Genomic DNA, 22116 nt, shown 5'->3' with positions numbered 1-22116 from the left:
ATGATTAAAAAATTGTTTTATAATTAAAATGTTGTTTCTATAATTTAATTTTTGTTTCTGTAATAAAAACTTTATTCATAGAAAGTCTTTCTGTTTTCTATGATTCAAATTTTATTTTTATAAATAAAACTTTTAAACTGGAATAAATTTATTACAGGTTAGTCTCACCCCATATCTAGAACATTTTCTATTCATTATAATCACATGGTTTGATTATCATTCCAGACTGACGGTAACCAAGAATTGATGTATGCTGACCTTGATTTCCTCGAGAAAGGTGACAAAAAAAATCCAAAACCTGTGAAGGTAGAAGAAACTATGTACGCTGCCATTGATTTTTCGGAAATGGACAATCATTAAGAATTTCATAATATTTCATCAAATTTCTTCCACAACATATATATACAAACAAGCAAGAGTTTTTGTTATTTTTTTAACAAAGAATTTTATCCTTACCAATTTTTTTTTTTTAACATTTGCATTTTAAAATTATTTTTTTGTAAAAAAGAATGTTCATAAGTTTTTGGAATGATGCATGCAGGGAAGTCTCGCGTTTTGTGAGTTTGGAACTTTCTGTAATTCACTATCCATATAAAATTGCTTGAAGAATACTCAAATTTAATCTAGCGCCGATTCCCACTCAAATGTAAATTTAAAAATTCAATCATAAATCATAATATGAACCTAACGGTCTATGATTAATGTGGATTTCAATTCAATCAAAGATACTTACACCGTTCCGGTCATAAATTTTGATAGTATATATATGACAAGCGAACATATATTACACTATCTCCCAAAAAGAGGAGATAATGCCTAGGAGGATGGTATTGTGGTGAATGAATAAATACGATCAGTGATACAACTTTTTAGAAATATGCATGCAGGGGAAGCCTCATGTTTTACAACTTTAGACTTTCCATAATTCACTATTTGCATAAAATATTGTAAAGGATGCTAAAAAATGAGCACAAATTCCCATTCAAATTTAAGTTTAAAAAATTCAGTCCATTATAAATTGCGCTATAAATACAATGATTTAGAATTTTATTTTCAATCCATCATTTACAATTTATCTTCCTCCCACAGCAGGATGATGTGACACAAGGGTCAGAAAGTGGGATTGGAAGAGCCTGCACACTAGAGGAAGAGCACTCTGGCTTGCAAAAAATAAATAAATACCTGGGCAGTGCCATCGGCATTCCCAGGCAGGGGAGGCGATTATCAATAAATTAATCCCTTTGCAAAGGGAAAAAAGGCAAAGTCTGGGAAGGTGGACCTCCTAGAACTGCACAAGACCAGAAACATGGAAAAAGCGATCTCAACAATGACATAGACTTTGGTGACAAGGTTAAGTTTCTAGATGAATACTTGCATCACTCTGGTTTCAATTTTTGCTTGTACAAAAATAGTCCCAAAAGTAAAGCCTCCTTTTTTTTTTTTTTAAAGCTCAAAAAATTGAAGAGTTACGAAAACGAGAGTGGTACGTTTAAAACGAGCGACCTTTTGTGCTCCAGAATTTATTTTTCTACATAGTCACCACCACCACCATCAATGCACTTTTACCAGGAATTCAATGACGCAGCTCTACTTCTGACATGCGTCCATGGCAGGGGTTGCTTTCTAAGAGTCTCACACTGTCAGTATTTGCAACAGAGAGATGAAACTTTCAGGTCATGAATGCATAAGTTCAGTCATCATAACAATGCAATTTGCAGTCGCATCTGATCCATTCGGGCGGAATAAAAAAAATAGAAGGCATTATTTTTGGAACGCCCCTCGTATATATGTCAAACATATACTACACTACTTTCCAAAAAGAGGAAGTAATGACAGTAATGGTATTATGTTGAACGAACATATACAATCAGAGATACTTACATCACTCTGGTCAAAAATCTTTCACCAACCACCTCATTAACCTTTATCCTTGAGCGACCTTTGAGCCTTAATAAGGAGTGACTGCTTTGTAATACTAGTTTAGTTACAACTGTCAACAATTTCTCCTATTCTCTATGTGTGCCTAAAACTAAACGCAAATTCCATGAAGAAAGTTTCTTTCTTAGAACTGCCCGTTTATGGAATTCTGTACCACATGGCTGCTTTCCAGCTAACTACAACATGGTCGTCTTTAAGCCCAATGTAAACAAGTTCTTGTGGAGCTGTCCCCTTAAATAATCAAATTTTACCCAATTTCCATCACAACCGATCATTACAGTGTTGTATCACCGACCACCTCATTGAGCTTTATCCTTGAGTTGCCTTTGGGCTTTGATAAGCAGTGACTTCCTTGTAAAGAAAAACGATGACTGCTGATTAAGATCTTCTTACTTTATGCAAATGATGCATACTCAACCAGTTGATCCTTTTCGTGAAACTGCGGTAGGATGTAACTCTTTCTTCTATGTTGGTGTATTTGTTTTGTGAAACGCTGAGGATTATCAATCCTTTCTGATTAGATCCATAAGAATCGATTTGGAGGACCCGTTGTTGAACCAAAGGTTCATTCATATCATCCAGTCGGAATCTATTCAAATAAATATGTTTGGACTCCCTACTTCAATAATTGAACATTCTGATCAATTTTTCTTTCCTTCTTCTTTGTTTTTTCTTTTTTCTTTTTTTCTTTTTTTTTTTTTACATTCTATATATTCATGTCATATTTGTGATACAGCAAAATCAAGTTTGAAACACCGATTCTTGTTATATCACCAAAGTTAAGCAACGTTAAACCTGGTCAGTACTAAAATAATGGATTATTATTTTTTTTGAATACCAGTTGCTGTATGTGCTCTCTGATTATCTCGGCATTGTTTCGAGTCGTCTTGGACTTCTTGCCACTGGAATAAAGCAGTGCTGATAGAGGAGAGGTGTAGTTGGAAATTACGCAACCTTTGCTTCACAATTACACAAGACTCAAGAATTAACAGATTATATGCGTGTATGTCTATGTAGAAACAGTCTTTGAGAAAATAAAAATAACAGAATACAGAAATCAACACCTCACTGCCTTGTTTATTAGTCTGTGGACTAGTGTTGGAGCGATTAATCGGAATCTGGAATCTAAAAAATAGGATGTTTTTGGTGTATAAGAATCAGTATTAGAATTGGAAAAATCTGTGCCTAATTTCTGATTCCAAAAACGATTTCTTTATTGCTCTGTTTGTTTGCTTGTTGTTTTTTTTTTTAATCTTAATAATAATAATAATATATATATATATATATATATATATATATATATATATATATATATATATATATATAATTAAATTTAACTTAATAATATATTGCTGGTATTAATGATGAAATGATAAATATTCATTGATTTTAAATTACCAGTAAAATGCAAATTTATGCATCATCTGCACACATGTATTTTTTTTTTTAAGCTTGTCAAAATATATGCATATATTACATAGGCTTTTAGGATAATCAAGACAAAAGAAAAAAAGAAACAACTCTCAATATTCAGAGATTTTAAAAGAACCGAAATTGGAATTTAGAACAGAATCAAGAATTGTATCGGAATCCTGAAAAATATTGGAATCGTCCCATCACTACTGCAAATATTAGAATATTATTTTTTCCTTTTCTTTTCCAATGAAAAAAAAAACAATAGAAAAAGAATAATATACTAATATGTGTTTCTAAATGTCTAACCAAAAATAAGGCATTGAATTATAGATTTCTATATTCTATTGTATTTATTTTCTCAGAGACTAATTCTGCACTTATTTGTTTACACACAAAGTAGACACGGATCCTCCACTAATATATATATATATATATATAATGTTTATTTTATTTATTTTTTTTACCTTTAGTGACTGCTGAACATTAGTTTGTTTCGGCAGATACAGACGAAATTGTCCAACCTGTTTTGTCAGATATTCTGTGTGTGTGTGTATATATATATATATAAGAACAAGTAGTTAATAAAACATGTTAAAAAACACTTTGAAAAAGAATTAAAAACATATTTAATTTTAAAAAGAAAGCACAAAATAAGTGGATAGTCCTTAATCTGCGGAGTTTCGAAGAAATACTTTCCTTCTCATCAGATTAGCAAAATGCAGGATCGGATTTTGCTTGCAAAAGTATTTAATGAAACCACAAGTAAGTCATAGATCTTAGTTGGTAACAAATAGTGAAACAGAGGTAATAGGGGAAAGAAAAAGGTGAATGGATAGTCTGATGAAGGATAAAATATCCAATAATGGTAAAGTCGAAAAATCAAAATCCCAAAAAGTTGGTTAAGTTTCCATTTCTACAAGTAAAATCCAAGGGAATCGCGTAATTGGAAGATGGCCCAAAGTAATCCAAAAGGCAGTAATCCGTGGAATAATTCACAAATGGGTGCAAGGAAAAGGGAATGAGTTTAAATAATATTATTGAAAGGAAGATAAGATGTGCGTAGAAAAAAGCTAGAGACCTCTTTAGGCGATATTGCATATACAAAAGTAAAGTGCAAGTATATCTTGCCCTACTTCGGTATTGAGTAGTCTTGTATGGATCTCATTAAAACTTTGTTGGTTGCTTCACCTCTGCAAGTTATTAACCTGCAATAATTAGTAAAATTATATAAACGTTAGAAAAGTCCCTACACGGATCAATCTGCATTTCGCCGATGTTAACCGCCTTGTCAGAGGTTCAATAACCTTGATTTTTTGATTATTGAACCCCTAACGAGACGGTTAACATCGTCAAAATGTAGATTGATCCGTGTAGGGATTTTTCTGAATATTTTAGAAGTCCTACATATGTATTGAACACTTTTCAAAAGATATTGATTTTTTTTCTTTTTTTTTTTTTTTTTTTAGTTCAATACATTTGAACTTATTAATTAATGTGTGTGTGTGTGTGTGTGTGTGTGTGTGTGTGTGTGTGTGTGTGTGTGTGTGTGTGTGTGTGTGCATAAAAAAAAATTGAATGAAACAAAAAATTTAACGAAACTGATAATTACAAAATCTCATTTTTCGTAGTATTCAAACTATTCTCATCTTGGACTTTATTCTTACAAAGTTTCAGCCGATGTAACCTCTAACCATCTGCAGGTGCATCTTGTCGGAATTGAGAAATTTTATATTGAACTTTTAATATACTCCGCAGGTTAGATTCTTCTTGTCCTGTCAGCTATAGCCGGATACAAGTCTTAAATAATCATTTAAATTTTTTATTCTTACTAAATATATAGCCTATAGGATTTCCAAAAGACTGTCACTGAGAACTTAACACTTTTATCCGCTGCGTCATGTGTCCAGATAGTTCAATCCTTACTATTAACAATACTAAGAATAAAAATGATTTATTTAAGACTTTTACTCAGTTATGGCTGATAGAACGAGAACAATTCCCCCTCACTCCACATGGATTAAATAAAGAGTTCAATTAAAAAAAATTATTTTTATAGAAATTGTGCCAAACATGAAGCCACTTAATGTAAGGAGCTTTAAAAACAGTATTACTTCAAGTTCAGAATCTAGCGAACAATAAATGTTACATCGATAGATTCCAACCCAGAAAATGGCATTTATTTCCCCTTTGTCAAAAGCATCTCTAAATGGAATGTGAGAACTAAAGGACAGAATGAGGAAAGCAAGAGATATTTTTTTATATGGCAGGTGCTCGTCTGAGCTCCAATCCCTCGTCCCCCCTCGCCAACCTTTCACGAGAAACACCCGTCTGGCTGAAACTACTGTCAATAATTTTCCCCACTCTTTATCTGTGCCTAAATCCAAACGTAGATTCCATGAGCAAAGCTTCTTTCTTAGAACTGCACTCCAGTGGAACTCTCTGCCGCTTGCCTGTTTCCCACCTGACTACAACTTGGACGTCTTCAAGTTCAACATAAACAAACTCCTGACAAATCGCCCCCTTTAGTAAAACACTCTATCAAAACCCCTAATACTAATGATTACTACAATACTATCTCATTGATTACTGTACACGCAATAACCCTTATCCCTGAGTGGCCTTCGGGCCTTGATAAATGATGACCCCCATATAAAAAAAAAAAAAAATTTCTAAATTCAAGATATTTACTTGAAGAAAGTCAAAAGTTACATCAACTGGAATGTTGTAGAGAATAACATCAAAAATGAGAATAGTAGTACGAATTATCCGAATCCGCAATCCTCATCTAAAGAATTCTGAAAGATCCAAACTTTTCACTTATTGTTCAAATCATCATTTGCATAAAATGTGTAGATAAAAATGCCATTACAGCAAAGCATAAAATATGTTTATATTTTTGTATAAAACTCTTGTTTGTTTGTTTTTTGTTTGTTTTTTTAAATATTTTTGTATAAAGTTGTTAATATCTATAAATTTTATAAGATTTTATAAGCAAACTTCCTTTGTATATTTTTATTGTATGTATATATTTGATTGTGCTGTGTATATATTTATATATATATAACAAGGCAAGGAAGGATGACGGTGGCTAAGTGGTTAGCGACACGGACTGAAAACTTGTGTGTGCTAAGTTCCAATCCAGTTCGTTTCAGAGAAACTATTTCATCAAACTCACACTTGACCTTGTGTCTAACCTCCTGGAAAGGAAGTAAATAAAATAACAAGGCAAGTTTGAGTGAAGACTATGTTTGGGTTAAAATATTATCACAAGAGAACTTTTTTGGTTTCAATTTGAAGAGCATATATCAGGGTAGACTACCGAAAATCTCTACAACACTACAATAACACAAAATAAGACATTTATTGAATTAAAATAAAATTAAGAAAATAGAATTAAAAAAAAAATTCTTACACAAAATAAATTAAACTTGTCAAAGTGTATGACTTAAAACTTATAAATAGCTAATGCCAAAAAAAAACTTATTTTCTTAATCTTACTTTAATTCTGTTGTAATATTTTTACATGTATGAGGGTATGATTAAAGAAAGTTGAAAGGTTTTACTTATAGACACTAGCGATAAGAACTGACCAATCAAATGGAGCCACGTTCTGTAAGCAACCAATCAGAAATTAGAATTGCTCCATAAAAATATTGAATCTTTTAGCATTCTCGCACATTTTTATGTCCCCGCGAGGAAGGTTTTTTGCTCTTTGCCTGCAAAATTATAAAGTTCGAGACTTATACAGAACAGACACTCTCCGAAAACTCTTGATCTTCAGGATTTGCACAGAATAGCTACCCATCGAAAACTTTTCTGAGATCAAACATTGCTTTCAATTCAATAAATGTTCAGATAATTAATGTTTTATTTCATGTCATTGTTATTGACGTTTGAGATTTTTGAATATCTCGGTCCTGAAATTGCATTGTCTCCCCTTGATGTGCACTCTTCAAACTGAACCCAAAAATGTTCTCCCTTGACAGTAATGCATAAGTGACAAAATATTTTGTATCTTTTTTAATTAACTTCTCAACTCTGAAAACCATCTTCCATGTATTAATGTGTAGTTGAAATAATATGGATCCAAGGTCATTGTGCTGATGTCCATCTGGAAAATTTTCGATCTTCTCGGTCATCATCACGAGGTAATCATACCGTTGTCATATTTGGGCGGTGAATCTTCATCCCATTTGAGGGTGCAGAAACGTATCTGTAATTTGATTGGTCCCACTTTGTCTTCTTCTCTGTAATCTCTCTCTCTCACACAGACGTGATGTTGCTAGTCTCAGTCTTTTCTATAAATACTATTATGGTATGTGTTCTTCAGAATTGTCTGATTGCTTCCTTTGTTCCAGCTAGTTTGACTCGTTGGTCTAGTGGTCTTCATCAATTTGTTTTGATACCTCACTGTTCCTATTCCAGTAGCTTCTTTCCAAGAACCGCAAATTTAATAATATTTTTTATGGAAATTGGCCCACGCAAGGTGTGAAGCCACTTAATCTAAGGAGCTAACAGGAAAAAAAGATGAAAGACAGGACATTTATAACCTTAGACTTGAAAAGACCAACGTGTATAGGCATCTCCTGTCTTTCACCTTTCTTTCCTGTTAGCTCCTTAGATTAAGTGGCTTCACACCTTGTCTGGAGCAATTTCCATAAAAAAATAATATTTCTGTTATTTATTTAGATTTTTTATTTAGTTTATTGGTTAGCGGAGGGGGGAGGGAACGTAGTATGATTATCTGCGACAAAACAATAAATGCCCAAAATAAACAATAGCAGCAAATACATTACTTCTTAGGGCCGATCGAGAAGACAGAAAACTCTTTAGATGGCCGGCACAGCAACCTTGGATCCATACTGAAACCTGATATGTGGAAGATCGTTTGCAGACGGAAGAAGTCCATTGTTTTCACTAGGGCTCTGAAGCTAGCAGAGTATGGGCTATTTTTTAAATGACATGTTCCCTGTTGACTGAAGTTGCGGCTGAGTCCTGTGTAGTCTTAGGAGGTCATCTTTCCCAGGCCTTTACTTCCCGGCTTTCAGGAGGAAGGAGTAAGTAAATTACTTACTGCCTGAGGTTCCTCTACTGGGAAATGCCGATGGGACTGTCCAAGCAATTTTTAGATGGCCAGAATGCTTCTCCTTTAAGGGTACCAGCTTCACTTACCCACCTTTTTGACCTTGAGTCAAATCTTCCTACTATGGGAAGGAAATAAATACCGATTCCATAGTCTTAAATCAAGCTTCCCGTGAGAATAATAATTTCTTGCCAAAAAAAAAAAATATAACGTAAGACTCATGTGAGAATATAATCTAAAAGAACTTGAAGAAAATATGAATGGAAAAATGGACAATCGTAAAATATAAAAAATGGATTCAAATCCAAAGCATTTTGTGTCTTCGATATTTTGCGATTGTTCATTTTTATACTTTTTTTCTCTACATGTAAATGTGTAGTTACCTACAGACACTGTTTTGCTGTATCACAACTCTTCAGTGCAGCTAGACTATCACTCACCCCAAGTCAGGATCGAAACCACAACCAGTTCATTGATAGTCAGTGATTCTAACCACGAGTCGAGTGCTGTAGGAAAGTGATGTCTAGGTACTTATCCAGTTTATGACCGAATCTCCTGCAACTTTGTGTCAGCATCTTCCAACAGGTTACGTAAGTAGCCAGAAGATGTTGAAGCAAACACTGGCAGACCATTAATTCAAAATGTTGTATTCCCCTTTCTTTACGTTAAGAATGGTTTTCATGTAGAAAGCCATTCTTAACATGGACAGAAGGGGAGGGATTTCATGCTAACATAACATGTTGAAAGTCATTTTCAGTTTTAAAACTTTTTTTCATTATTTAATGAATTTCACGCGTTCATCGAAACTTGTCGTCTGCTGATTGATTGATTGATTGATCGCAGCTTCTTGCATCTTACCTAACCGGCCAGAAGATGCCAATGTGAAGTTGCCAGAAATTATGGTAAACTAGATAAGTACCTATATCTTAATGCCTTTATAAACAGCCACTAGACCAGTGGTTCTCAACCTTTTTTTACTCATGGACCCCCTTTTCCCTTCTTTTTATCTTGGTGGACCCCTTCATAACTATTGGTCATATAAGATAATCTTCTATTTTTCACTCATATAAATTTTGAGGTTTTAATAATCAAAGAAATATTATATAATTAAGCTTTATTTTTAAATGAAAACAAATTTAATGGAAATATAGTATTCTACAACAACTATAATAATTATGATAAGTTTTATGTTTTGTCTGTGGACCCCCAGAAATATTCCATGGACCTCTAGGGTCCATGTGGACCCCGGTTGAGAACCCCTGCACTAGACAGTGTTTCATTTGTTTATTTATAACGAGTTTTGCATCGTGCTTATAATAGTAATAGCTGGTTATATCACTAACGACAGTGCTCAACCCTACGAGCGGCGGCAGGGAGGGATCTTATGTTGATACCCACTTCTTAACTGAAGGATGTCATTCTTAGAAGGGTGCAAGTGCCCGGATGTGGGCATACAAGTGACTCAGCAGTCCAGATTTGTTTTTACAAGTATTACTGATGCCTATGCAAAATGACGTTTGTACGATGTACATACTTCTTTCCCCTCCCCTGTTTGTTCTTCGCGTAATTGGTTCCTGTGATTGGATCGCATACTGCTGAGAAGGCTATGCATTGCCAGACTTACGCCTTATTTAGAAAAAAAATATGCTTGGGATATTTGACATACTGTTTCCACAGGACATAGTTGAAGGCGAAGTATTAAGCCACCTCGCTTCAAGTTTCATTTTTTTTTAACACACACACATATATTCTATTCCAAATGCCAAACGATGGAATCAATTCTCTCATAAATTTTGTTTGTTTCTTTTATTTTGTTCTAAGTTTTTTTGTTATACACATATGTAGCCAATAATGTTTACATAAATAAAGGAATTTATACTATATTATAATATATATGCATATTATATACATTATATGTATATATTTTATGTGTGTATATAATATATATATATATATATATATATATATATATATATATATATATATGTTACTAGCAAAAGTACCCGCTGTTGACTGGGTTCAAAAACAGCCTACAGAAAATGGACTCTGATTTATGAAAGTATGATAGGTTATGAAAAGGAAGGGTTGTAAAGAGATGGCTTCGAATTTGGAGGGTATCAAAACCAAAGCAAAATATGATGAAAGTAAAAATAAAATAGATAAACCCCATAATTTATTATACCATACCTGTTCACACTGAAACACTTATCACAATATTCTGTGGATCTATATTAAAAAAACCTTGTTAAACTTTGTGACATATTTCCATTCTATGGAGGCCGGGCGCGAACGTACACCCCATAATTTTATCATACCATATTTCTTCAAACTGAAACATAATTATCAAAGTATACTTACGCAGATAGATATGAAAAGTCTTTATTAAAGTTTGTGCCTATTTCCATTCTATGGCGGCCAGGCGTGAACGCAGACCCCACAATTTCAATGAACCACTGTTCTGCCAGATCAAACATACCCATTCCTGTGTCTCGATACATCTTCTATCATTATATGTGATCAGTTTTCTATAATAGTCAACCATACAGGAGCCTATTCCTGATCACACACACACACACACACATTCAACTTTATATTATAGATATATAAATATCACATATAAATATTATTATATTTATGTGGAAATTTTTCTTCAATTATATTTCACCTTTTATTTATACCAATCCTTTAATTTATGGAGCTCGATGTAATTACAGAGCATATAACAAATAAATGACAAAAATCTATATTCCAAATTTCAAGATGTTGACCATCTTACAGGTTCGTCAAGAATTGTGCAGGTCAACTTACTAAATGGAATAAACGGTAAGATGATCAACGTCTTGACATTTGGAATATAGATTTTGTCATTTGTTTGTCATATATAAATATTATATGTGTGTGTATGTGTGTGTATTGTCTCAATGCTGTACATTAGTTGATCGTCTATCAATACCTGTGGTTTCTCAGAAATGCTGGAAATCCAGCTCATAGGGCAAAAACATACCAAATATGAGACTGTCAACTGAAGAGTGCTCAATTTATTTTAGTAACTTTGAACTTATGTATATATGAGCGTGTGTGTTTATTTGAAATCGAAATTCCAACATAAATGAGCTGGTGTGTATAGGAAATGAGCTGATAAGCAAGGAACAAACTATCTATTTATCTGGTCGGGCTCCTTGCCTGGATGGCCCTGTCGGTGGGGCATTAGAATACACCGACTGCCCTCCTGCAGAGGATAAAAGTCCCTCAATGGGGGTCCTGGATATGATCTTAAACTATATCCAGTGGTGAGGCCCCAGCTTGCGGGCTTTGGGGAGTGTGGAGCCACCCTTTAATTACCATTGCTCCCAGGTCCACTCTGACCCGGAGTGGTAGTACCTGTTAGGGTCCCAACTATGGGTTGAATAGAAACCGACTTGAAAACAACAAATATATTCTATGAAAAAATTTTTCTTCAAAATCTTTGGATTCGGCATTAAATAACCTGAAAAAGGTTGATATGCCGTAAAACAACCAACCAACCAACCTTGCCCGGATCAATGCGACTCTCTCTCTCTTTCTCTCTCTCTCTATCTTTCTCTCTCTATCTTTCTGTCTCTATCTTTCTGTATCTATCTTTCTGTATCTTTCTCTCTCTCTCTCTCTCTCTCTCTCTCTCTCTCTCTCTCTCTATATATATATATATATATATATATATATATATATATATATATATATATATATATAATCTCTATCACTCTCTCTCTATTTATCTATCTATCTCTCTCTCCAGATTTCCCTGTCTTCCATTAGCTTCCTCATATCTTCAGGATCACAGTTCGCATCATGTGCAGTTTGCTGGATGTACGTGGATCTACGCCGTCCTATGCTCATGTGCCCATGCTGTGGAATCCACAGCAATACCTTTTCTCACCAGTTCTTGCTTGCTCCTCTGGCAGTGACCGGCAAATCGTAAACATCGTTCCCTGATGGTAGTAGATATGGCAGGTAGGTTGCCATAAAGTTGCTGCTTCGTGGGATAACCTTGCCAAGATATATTTAACACTGTTCATAACATACGGGTGTACGTGCCGTCTAGTTTTCTTTCCAATCTTTTGGTGAGTGTCCATGTTGTAGCACCGTAAACAGACTCCACCACTGCTGAGAAGAACTGCCTTTTCAGTTTGTCAGTTAGCCTTGGAGTTCATACTGACCACAGCTTATACAATACTGATACTATACTGCAGTAACAAACTAGATGAGAATAATTAACACAAAAACATACTTTGCATATTCACTTTTTTTTTTTTTTAAATGTTTCGATCACGTGATGAGTCATTTTCATAGAATCCATATGGAAATATTAGAAAAAGTAAAAGTGAAAGTTCAGATTGGCACTTACGGCGGCATTTAAAATAAAGAAAACGCAAAAATGTCTGTGTGATGTACGTATTAGTCATGGAACGAAAATGAGATATTAAAAAAATCGCGTAATTTGATCAAGTAGTTTTTATTATTATTCAAGCAAATAAAATTTTACGACTAAGCAAGTCATAGTGTTTTTGTCCGCCATTACTGAATCCGATGAAATAAATAAAGAGACAACTCAAATCGAAGTATCAAAGGTGAAAAATGCAGTTTAGTAGTAAAATTGCTGAAAATAGTAAATGTTGATTTTTTTTTTTTTTTTTTTTTTTAAATCTACTTGATCGATTGATGTAATTTTTGGAATATGACATCTTCATTCTATAAAGAATAGGTGCACAATAAAAATTGTTCTTCGTCTTTGTTTATCGCCATAAGTGCCAATCTGAACTTGCACCAAATTAAATATTTTTATGTCAATTATTTTCACAGTCTGTTTACTTGTTTTTCGTCTCATTCTATAGACGTATCAATTCATATGTATATATGTATATATATTTTTTTTTATTATAAGTTGAATTGAAATTATTGTATAAATATAAAATGTCCAAAAAGGCATAGTAAATAATTTTCATTATTTGGTTACGCCCAAAAATTCAATACGCAAAGTTAGGACGCCAGAAAGTTTATCTAAATATGGAATGGAATTCAGTCAACATGAAACGAAAAACGAAACCATATAGAACCACTTCTTGTTGTATCATGAAACAATAAAAAAAAAAGCTTTTATTTATAAATATCATATTTTTTTAATATTTAGGATATATTCATATGGAAATATGTGGAGAGAAACAGTGGGTTTGAATACATTCATTGAAGATGCTTTACGGCATCGTTTTCATTTATTCATTTTAAGAAACTTTGTTTAAAATAAGCTGTGTTTTTTATATAACACAAGAAGTGTTCATAAAAAACTTTCATATATTATCTATGACAAAATTCTGTGATAAAACTTGTGAAAGACATAAATATATCATTTCAAAAAGACACCATTCATAGAAATGTAAATAATAAAAATTCTTCTACGTTTTTATGTGATAACACCAGTGTTAAAAAAAAATTTATAGTAATGTAAAAAATGAAAGTTTATTATTTTTTAATTACTGTTTACAACAGCACGTTTGAACGAAAGCCAAATAAATATCTGACGAAGAGATCTTTCTCAAAATATTATATAACACGGATATACCACCAGACCGACTTTCCCAGGTAACCACGATGCAAATATAAATATGTGTATGAGAAATATATGAATATGTACACATGTATTTGTAAGTTGTATTAATAAAACTTTCTCACCTGCTTCAGCTTGTGTCTTTCCGTTACCTCTGCATTGTACCGCCTTCTACACATTTCATTTATTTTTTATTTTTTCATGATAGCATAAGACGTGTTAAAACTAAAATAATTTTTCGAAATAAATTATTTTCATATGGTTTCGTATTTCGTTTCATGTTTACTAAGTTCCGTTCCATATTTACGTAAGCAGAGTCCACTTCTTATGTTTTAACTTTACGTACTTAAGTTTTGGACATAACCCATTATTTTTATAATTGAAATTATAATTGTATAAATATTAAATGTCCCCCCCCTCACCAAAAAAAAAATGGGGATAATAAATAATTTTCAGTATTTTTATAATTGAAATCTTTTCACAATTAATTTCCGTTTCATGGAACATCTGTAAACGCAATTAAATTTCGGACATTTTTTAATGAATCTATTTTCATTTGTATATTTTTATGGAAAATTGAAAAATAAAATTTATTCTTGAAATAAAGTATTTTAGTTTCGTGTTTTTTTTTTTTTTTTTTTTTAATGAGATTTTTATTCACTTACAAATTTTTTTTATCATATTATCCCTTGTGCAGACATTAGAACTGTGTATGAACTGCTTTTGCCTGTGAGTGCAGAGTGTGTAATATTTTTGTTTGTCTTTTTTCTGGGATTTTTATTTTAAAAAGCACAAAATGTCTATTTGTGATTTTAAAAGTGTATTTTACTCGTCTTTATTCTTTGAAGCATTTTTTTTCAGGAGCTGGTCACCTTATTATTGTCGTCGTTGTCATCCTCGTCCTCCTCCTCCTCCTCCTCCTCCTTATCATCATCATCATCCTCATCATCATCATCGTTATCATTTATTTATTTATTTATTTATTATAGAAGTATCATTTATTTATTTTTGAAATATTATTTATTCATTTATTATAAAAATACTATTTATTTATGGAGTATTTTTTAAGTATTATTTTTGAAGCATTATTTATTTTTGAAGTATTTTCATTTACTTTTTATTTTTGAAATATTATTATTTATTCCTTTATTATAAAAGTACTATTTATTTTTGGAGTATTTTTAAGTATTATTTTTAAAGTATTATTTTTAAAGTATTATTTTTAAAGTATTATTTTTAAAGTATTATTTTTAAAGTATTATTTTTAAGTATTATTTTTAAGTATTATTTTTAAGTATTATTTTTAAGTATTATTTTTAAGTATTATTTTTAAGTATTATTTTTAAGTATTATTTTTAAGTATTATTTTTGAAGTATTATTTTTGAAGTATTTTCATTTATTTATTTTTGAAATATTATTTATTTGGAAGTATTATTATTTTGTTTTTGAAATATTATTTATTTTGGAACTATTACATATTTTAAGTATTATTATTTATTTATTTAGAAGCATTATTATTTAATTTTTATTACAAAAGTATTGCGTATTTATTTTTGAAATATTAATATTTATTTTAAAGTATTATGTATTTATTATAGAAATATTTATTCATTTTTGAAGTATTATTTATTTATTTTTGAAATGTATTTTATTTTCGAAGTATTATTATTTATTTATTTTTTAAGTGTTATTTATTTTTAGACTATTATTTATTTTTATTATTTATTATTTTCAAGGCACGAAGGCCATTTGAAGATCAGAGTTAATGAATGTATGGTCGTCACAAATACAACGCCATATTAATAGTGAGCGGTGGAAATTGGGTAGAATTTGATTATTTAAGAAATATTATTATTGCTATTTATTTAGTGAACATGTGTGTGTGTGTGTGTGTACATTTCCCTACGCAATAACTCTGTCAATTTTTAGTCTACAGACTCGAAATTTGATATACAGGGTACTGAGATTTGGGGAAAATCGATGTGATCGGTGTTTGGCCAGAAATTTGGCGATTAAGGGATCAAAGTTCAACGATTTGACCTTTGAAAACTCTACCAAACTCCAACAATTTTGGGTCTACGCACTTGAAATTTTAGATATAGGGTCCTTGGACATGGATCTAACGTAATAACTTGATTTGAGCACAAAACAATAAATTTTGAGTGGTCATAATAGGGGTCAAATTTAAAAAAATTGACCGCTTTTTTCTTATTTTTTATTTATTTTTTATTTTTTTGCTCAACATACACCTCCAAACACCCGGGCAACGCTGGGCTGAAATGCTAGTCCTTTATAAATCTAGCCTCTAAGTAGAGAGTTCGGTAGCAAGATATTTGCACTTAAATTTCTGCAAGTTGTTGTGATTGGAGAAGGAAGCAAAGAGGGAAAGAAGCTATTACAGTAAAAAGTTTTCCCATATTCAGGGACCTCTACAGTGAAGAGGTGAGATTTTGTTGCTAGTCAGATTTGTTGGTGTTATTTTTGTTGATGTGGTACAAGTGTTGTATTGTCGAGGGATATTACATGTGTCTTGTATATATGTATACACATATATATATATATATATATATATATATATATATATATATATATATACACGTGTCTAAATTCGTATATCGTCTACTGGTATAAAATGTTCTAATGAATGTGTGTATACAGAGTGTATATACGTTTGTATATACGTGTGTTCGTCTATGACCGTCTAGTGTTGCGATCGTCTAATCTAGAGTTTGTTGTGTGTGTATGTTCATTTAATTACGGTTCATGACGAGACAAGAAAATATATAAATATCTTTATAACACAAAGGACGAATAACTTATTTTTTTATTTATTTTTTTATTTTTTTACACAGGTATCACCACATTATCAAGGCCAAGAGGCCACTCGCGGATAAGGGTTAAAGATTGTACAGTAGAAATTGAACAATATAGTAATCATTAGTAATGAAAATTCGGTAAATTTGTTAACTTATATGGAACGGCTCATCAAGAACTTATTTACGTTGGACTTGAAGACAACCATATTGTAGTCAGCCGGAAAGCAAGGAAACGGAAGACAATTCCACAAGCGTGCAGTTCTAAGAAAGAAGCTTTGTTCATGGAATCTACGTTTAGGTTTAGGCACAGATAAAGAGTGGGGGGAATTATTGATAGTGTTTTCAGCTAGACGAGTGTTTCTTGTGAAAGTTTGGCGAGGGGGGAACCATAAACTTATTTGGGGTTTCAACACCTGGTCAATCGGGAACATATGTGGTTCATCTTTGGTCTTGTTTGACAGAAAGCTGCAATGGAAATTCTTCCCAAGAAATGACAGGACCTAAAGTTTCATTTTCGGCAACTTTTTATTCCAGAGTGTTTTTTTCCTTTTGGGAAGTTGCAACGCTGATTCTGACTATCGCCTTTTCTGACCACCTCTACTCTGAACCATCATGATTTGAAGACCATCTCTGCCCCTCTCTCGACTCTGACTGAACTAATTTCCACGTATCTCAAAAAGGCAATCTCCCCTTCCAAATGATGTCATTAGTATATGTTACTAGGATAATCACCTGATGTTTGTACATGTCATTATTTCTAAGTTGTCAACTAAATTGTTTTGATAACATTTTCAAGTTACATTCCTAAATTTATGTAAATCAAAGATCATTTCGCATCATATATATCTTATATATTCATATGCAACCAAACTTGACTAGCCTTCAATACACGACCAGACACTGCTAGTTCTCGATACACCGCTGGGCACAGCTAACTCTCAATACATGGCCAGACATGAGTGCTGCAGGTGTTGGAGAGTTACATTTCATTTTGGAAAACATGAACTCCAACATGTACTGTCAAATACTGCAGCAGAGCATGATCCCCTTCTTCCAGAAACTGGGTCGCAGAGCAGTATCCAGCATGACAATGACCAAAAATACACATCCAAAACAACCATTGCTTTACTGAAGAGGCTGAGGGTAAAGGTGATAGACTGGCTAAGCATGTCGCCAGACTTGAACCCAATAGAACATCTTTGGGGCATCCTCAAGCAGAAGGTGGATGTGCGCAAAGTCTCAAATATCTTCTAGCTCCACGACGTGGTAATTGAAGAGTGGAAAAGCATTCCAGTGGCTACATGTGAAGCTCTGGTAAACTCCATGCCCAGGTGAGTAAAGGCAGTTTTGGATAATGATGGTGGCCACACAAAATATTGAGAGTTGACATGTTGTATGTTAATACTGACAACTTTTCGTAAGGAGTGTACTCACTTTTGTTGCTAGGGATTTAGCTTTTAATGGCTATATTTTCAGTTATTTTGAGTGAAAAAATAAATTAACTCTGTTATATATGCTGCAAACAAACTACTTTTTATTGTGTCAAAAAATCATTTTTTCAGTGTTGTCCCATGAAGAGCTATACTTAAATATTTGAAGAAATGTGAGGGGTGTACTCACTTTTGTGATACACTGTATATATATTTGAAAAAGGCCATAGAGAAAGAAACATAACGTTGATTAACTCACATTTAGTATAATAATAGATTTGGTGTGAGCAAATAGGTATTTAGCCAACCAGCGTACGCTTTATCTATGCACCCAAGAAAAGGGCAATCATAAGTACATTTCTGGTGTTTGGTTTGCCAATAAATCAAACTTATTTTGACCGGTCAGTGTAGTAGAAGCCATTTCGCTGACCATCCTATTCTATTTGATATTGATCTTTGCATGGTCATTTTATATTGCACACCGGAAACTGTTGATAGTTTGGCCAATTAAAGGCATTTTTCTGTCAGCCAATTTTGGACAACGTAGATATATCGAACTGATTACATCTCTATATAGTCACCTATGTTTATTTTAAAGCACACTTCTTTTGTATGCCAGAAATTTTTCTTGGCGTTATGCACACTAACTCTTTTAGTTCTTGAAAGATATATTTTAGGAACTGATTCCTATTTTAGTCACGTAAATTATTTAGTTGAAAGAACGCACATTCGCCCTGGATTCTTTTCGTCTCTTCATTCACGACAAAGACGTTCGCTATTAGTATTAAAAAAAAAAAAAAAAGACGTTCGCTATTAGTATTAAAAAAAAAAAATTAGCAGCAGTACTTACCTTTCCTTCTTTCCACTAACAACAAAGCTAAACGAGAGCAGTCTAAAACAGGGGTGGCCAACATTTTCATTCCATGAACCAATATTTTTTTACAATCAATTCCGATGCGCTACACAAGCATCCACTTCTTTTCTGTCTTTCAAAATGTGTCGTAATATGGACATATTTTGAATTTTAATCAAATTGACGCTTATTATCACTTCCTGCTTTTCTTTGTCGTTGTCGGTGCTGTGGAGGGCAAATAAACTACAATAAATTACTTAATTAAATATTTCGTTACAAGAAATGTAATCTCACTTTATACATGGCTTGCTAACAAGCTTAACAGCAGTACGCACTGTCGCCACCATGGCAAATATCTGGCAAACGTAATATACCACCATATTGTTACGTGAACGTTATTAAAATGTCACAACGCTAGTTACTGGATGACAATCCCGCGAGGAAAAAAAACATGTTTTTAACTACTGTAAAGATAGAGTGATATAATTCAAATTTGTAGATCAGTCTGGCTGGAATAGTCGTTGTTAGAATTCAAAATATGTGAGTTGTTTGTGAAACGAAGAGTGTGTTGAGTCTGTTCTGTTCTAATATTACTTCGCGTTTGTATTGGTTTGATATAATTTTCTCAATTTGAAATGGAAACATCTAACACTCTTTCCGTTTCATAAACATGATGCATTTTGAATTCTAACCACTAGGGCTTGTTGAAAAAAAAAAAAATCGCTTATGAGCCATTGTCAAGATACACCGGAAGAAGGTCGGGGTTACGTCGGCCGAAATATTATGATAATAACATCTAAAATGAGAACAATAGTCTAAACAATCCATATATATATATATATATATATATATATATATATATATATATATGACAATTTTTTATGGAAATTGCTCCAGACAAGAGATGAAGCCACAGTCTGAGGAGCTAAAAACAAAATCATATTTCATAGTTCAAAACCGTTTTCGAAATCTAGTAAAAGATGCCCTTTTCTCTTCCCTACAACCTTTTTCCAAGAGAAGAGACGTTGCAAGCTTGTCTCTACTCTATCGTTATTTTCATTTTAAGTGCTCGACTGAACTCCAATATATGGTCCTCTTTGCCAAACTTTTACAAAAAACATTCGACTAGCTACAACCACTATATATGATTTCCCCCACTCTTTATCTCTGCCTAAATCTAAATGCAAATTTCATGAACAATGTTTCTTTCTCAGAACTGCACGCCTGTAGAACACTGTTCCACTGGCCTGCTTTCTGGTTGAATACAACATAGTAAGCGTCAAATCCAATGTAAACAAGTTCTTGTTGAGCCATCCCTATAAATAAAGTCTATCCAATATACACTATTAACGATTACTAAACTACCACCTTACATTCATTAATCCTTATCCTCGAGTGGCCTTCGGGCCTTGATAAATGGTGACTCCCAAGTAAAAAAAAAAAAAAATGCCAAAATATTTGCCAACGGTAAGTGTTACATGGAATAGATTCTGCACCAGAAAACAGCAATTCTTCCCGCTTTGTCAGAAAACCTCGCTCCTGGAATGTGAGTACTAAAGGACAAAAGAAGTAAACAAAAGTTACCCGGCTGTCAAAAGTAAAAAAAAAAAAAAAAATGCGTTGAAGCCAACAAGCAATTTGATTACTCACTCCAATAAACATAAGGATCTCTCTTTTTTTTTTTTTTTTTTTTTTTTTTTTTTCCAAAGAGAATAAAGATTATAATAATACTAGCGGTAGGGGGGGGCGCTCAGCTTTGCCCAGGCGTAAAATTCGCTTAAATATGATATTTTAATTTTCACAGATTTTGTATATATTATTAGAGTCGTGATCTCAAAAGTAAAAAAAAAAAAGTATTTGATTGCCATCAGCATATACACATATACAAATAAATATCGAAATCGAAACTGTAGCATTCAAAGGTGATGACGTTACCACTGTACCAACGTGACACGCATCTACCGCTCCAGTAGATATCTCACTGCTGATGCAATTCTCTATCTATATATCTATATAAAAACCAAGTACGTCCAAGGATGGAGTACTGCTGCCACATCTGGGCAGGAGCTGCTAAAAAAGCCTATCCTGCCTTGACAGAGTACAAAATAGGCTTCGTGGGTTAGTGGAAGATGCCCTTTTCTCTTCCTTGCAACCTCTCTCCCACAGGAAAGACGATGCGAGCTTGTCTTTGTTTTATTGTTACTTCCATGGCAACTCCTAGTCTGAGCTCCGATCTCTGGTCCCTCCCCCTCGCCAATCTTTCACGAAAAACACTTGTCTAGCTGAAACCACTGTCAGTAATTTTCCCCACTCTTTATGTGTGCCTAAATCAAAGTGTAGATTCCATGAGCAAAGCTTCTTTCTTAGAAGTGCACGACTGTGGAACTCTCTTCCGTTTGCCTGTTTCCCACCTGACTACAACCTGGATGTCTTCAAGTCCAACATAAACAAATTCCTGATGAACTCCCCCCTCTTAAGTAAGACACTTTATCAAATCTCCAATACTAATGATTACTACGATTCTATCCCATTAATTACTGTACACGCAATAGCCCTTATCCCTGAGTGGCTTCCAGGACTACTTTGTAAAAAAAAAAAAAAAAAAAAAAAAAAAACTGATTAAAAATTAAAAATAAACTAAGATGAATGTACATAATTCATAACGACTTTTTCAATTTTGACCCATTTTTGACATCTTCAAAAACTATTTTAATCGGGTAAAGACTCATAAAAGAACGGCTCATAAAAATCCAATCATTTAAGACCCCTAGTGTTGCTCTAGGACTTTTAGTTTCGGAGGAGATAGAGTTTGAAAATATGGAGACAGACAGACAGCCAGACAGACATATAGTCTTTATATATTAGATTTCAGGACATGTCAAGAATATAACGAGTGTAAATAGTTTTTAAAAATATTATCGAGATCATCATTATAATATAAAGAATACATTGCATGAATACTATTGGGAGCTTTCAGAGGAGCTTTTTAAATATTGAA

The 22116-nt window shown here is 33.0% G+C and overlaps 1 protein-coding gene across 4 annotated transcripts in view; it reads left to right on the top strand.

Annotated features, from left to right (window-relative positions):
• Positions 1-14625, top strand: part of LOC145248869 (uncharacterized) — a 402247-nt gene extending 387622 nt beyond the window's left edge. For all 4 annotated transcript variants that reach the window (XM_080110617.1, XM_080110620.1, XM_080110619.1 and 1 more), the window contains one exon: positions 226-14625. In XM_080110617.1, coding sequence (XP_079966743.1) covers positions 226-360 — 135 coding nt within the window. In that variant the 3' untranslated portion in view covers positions 361-14625. The remainder of the gene's footprint in view (positions 1-225) is intronic.
• The last annotated feature ends 7491 nt before the right edge of the window (positions 14626-22116 follow it).

This window comes from Euprymna scolopes, chromosome 27 (assembly GCF_053919585.1).
Source record: "Euprymna scolopes isolate OS-2025 chromosome 27, ASM5391958v1, whole genome shotgun sequence".
NCBI lineage: Eukaryota > Metazoa > Mollusca > Cephalopoda > Sepiida > Sepiolidae > Euprymna > Euprymna scolopes.
The sequence above is the reverse complement of the archived record's forward strand: the minus strand, read 5'-3'. Positions and strand labels throughout refer to the sequence as shown.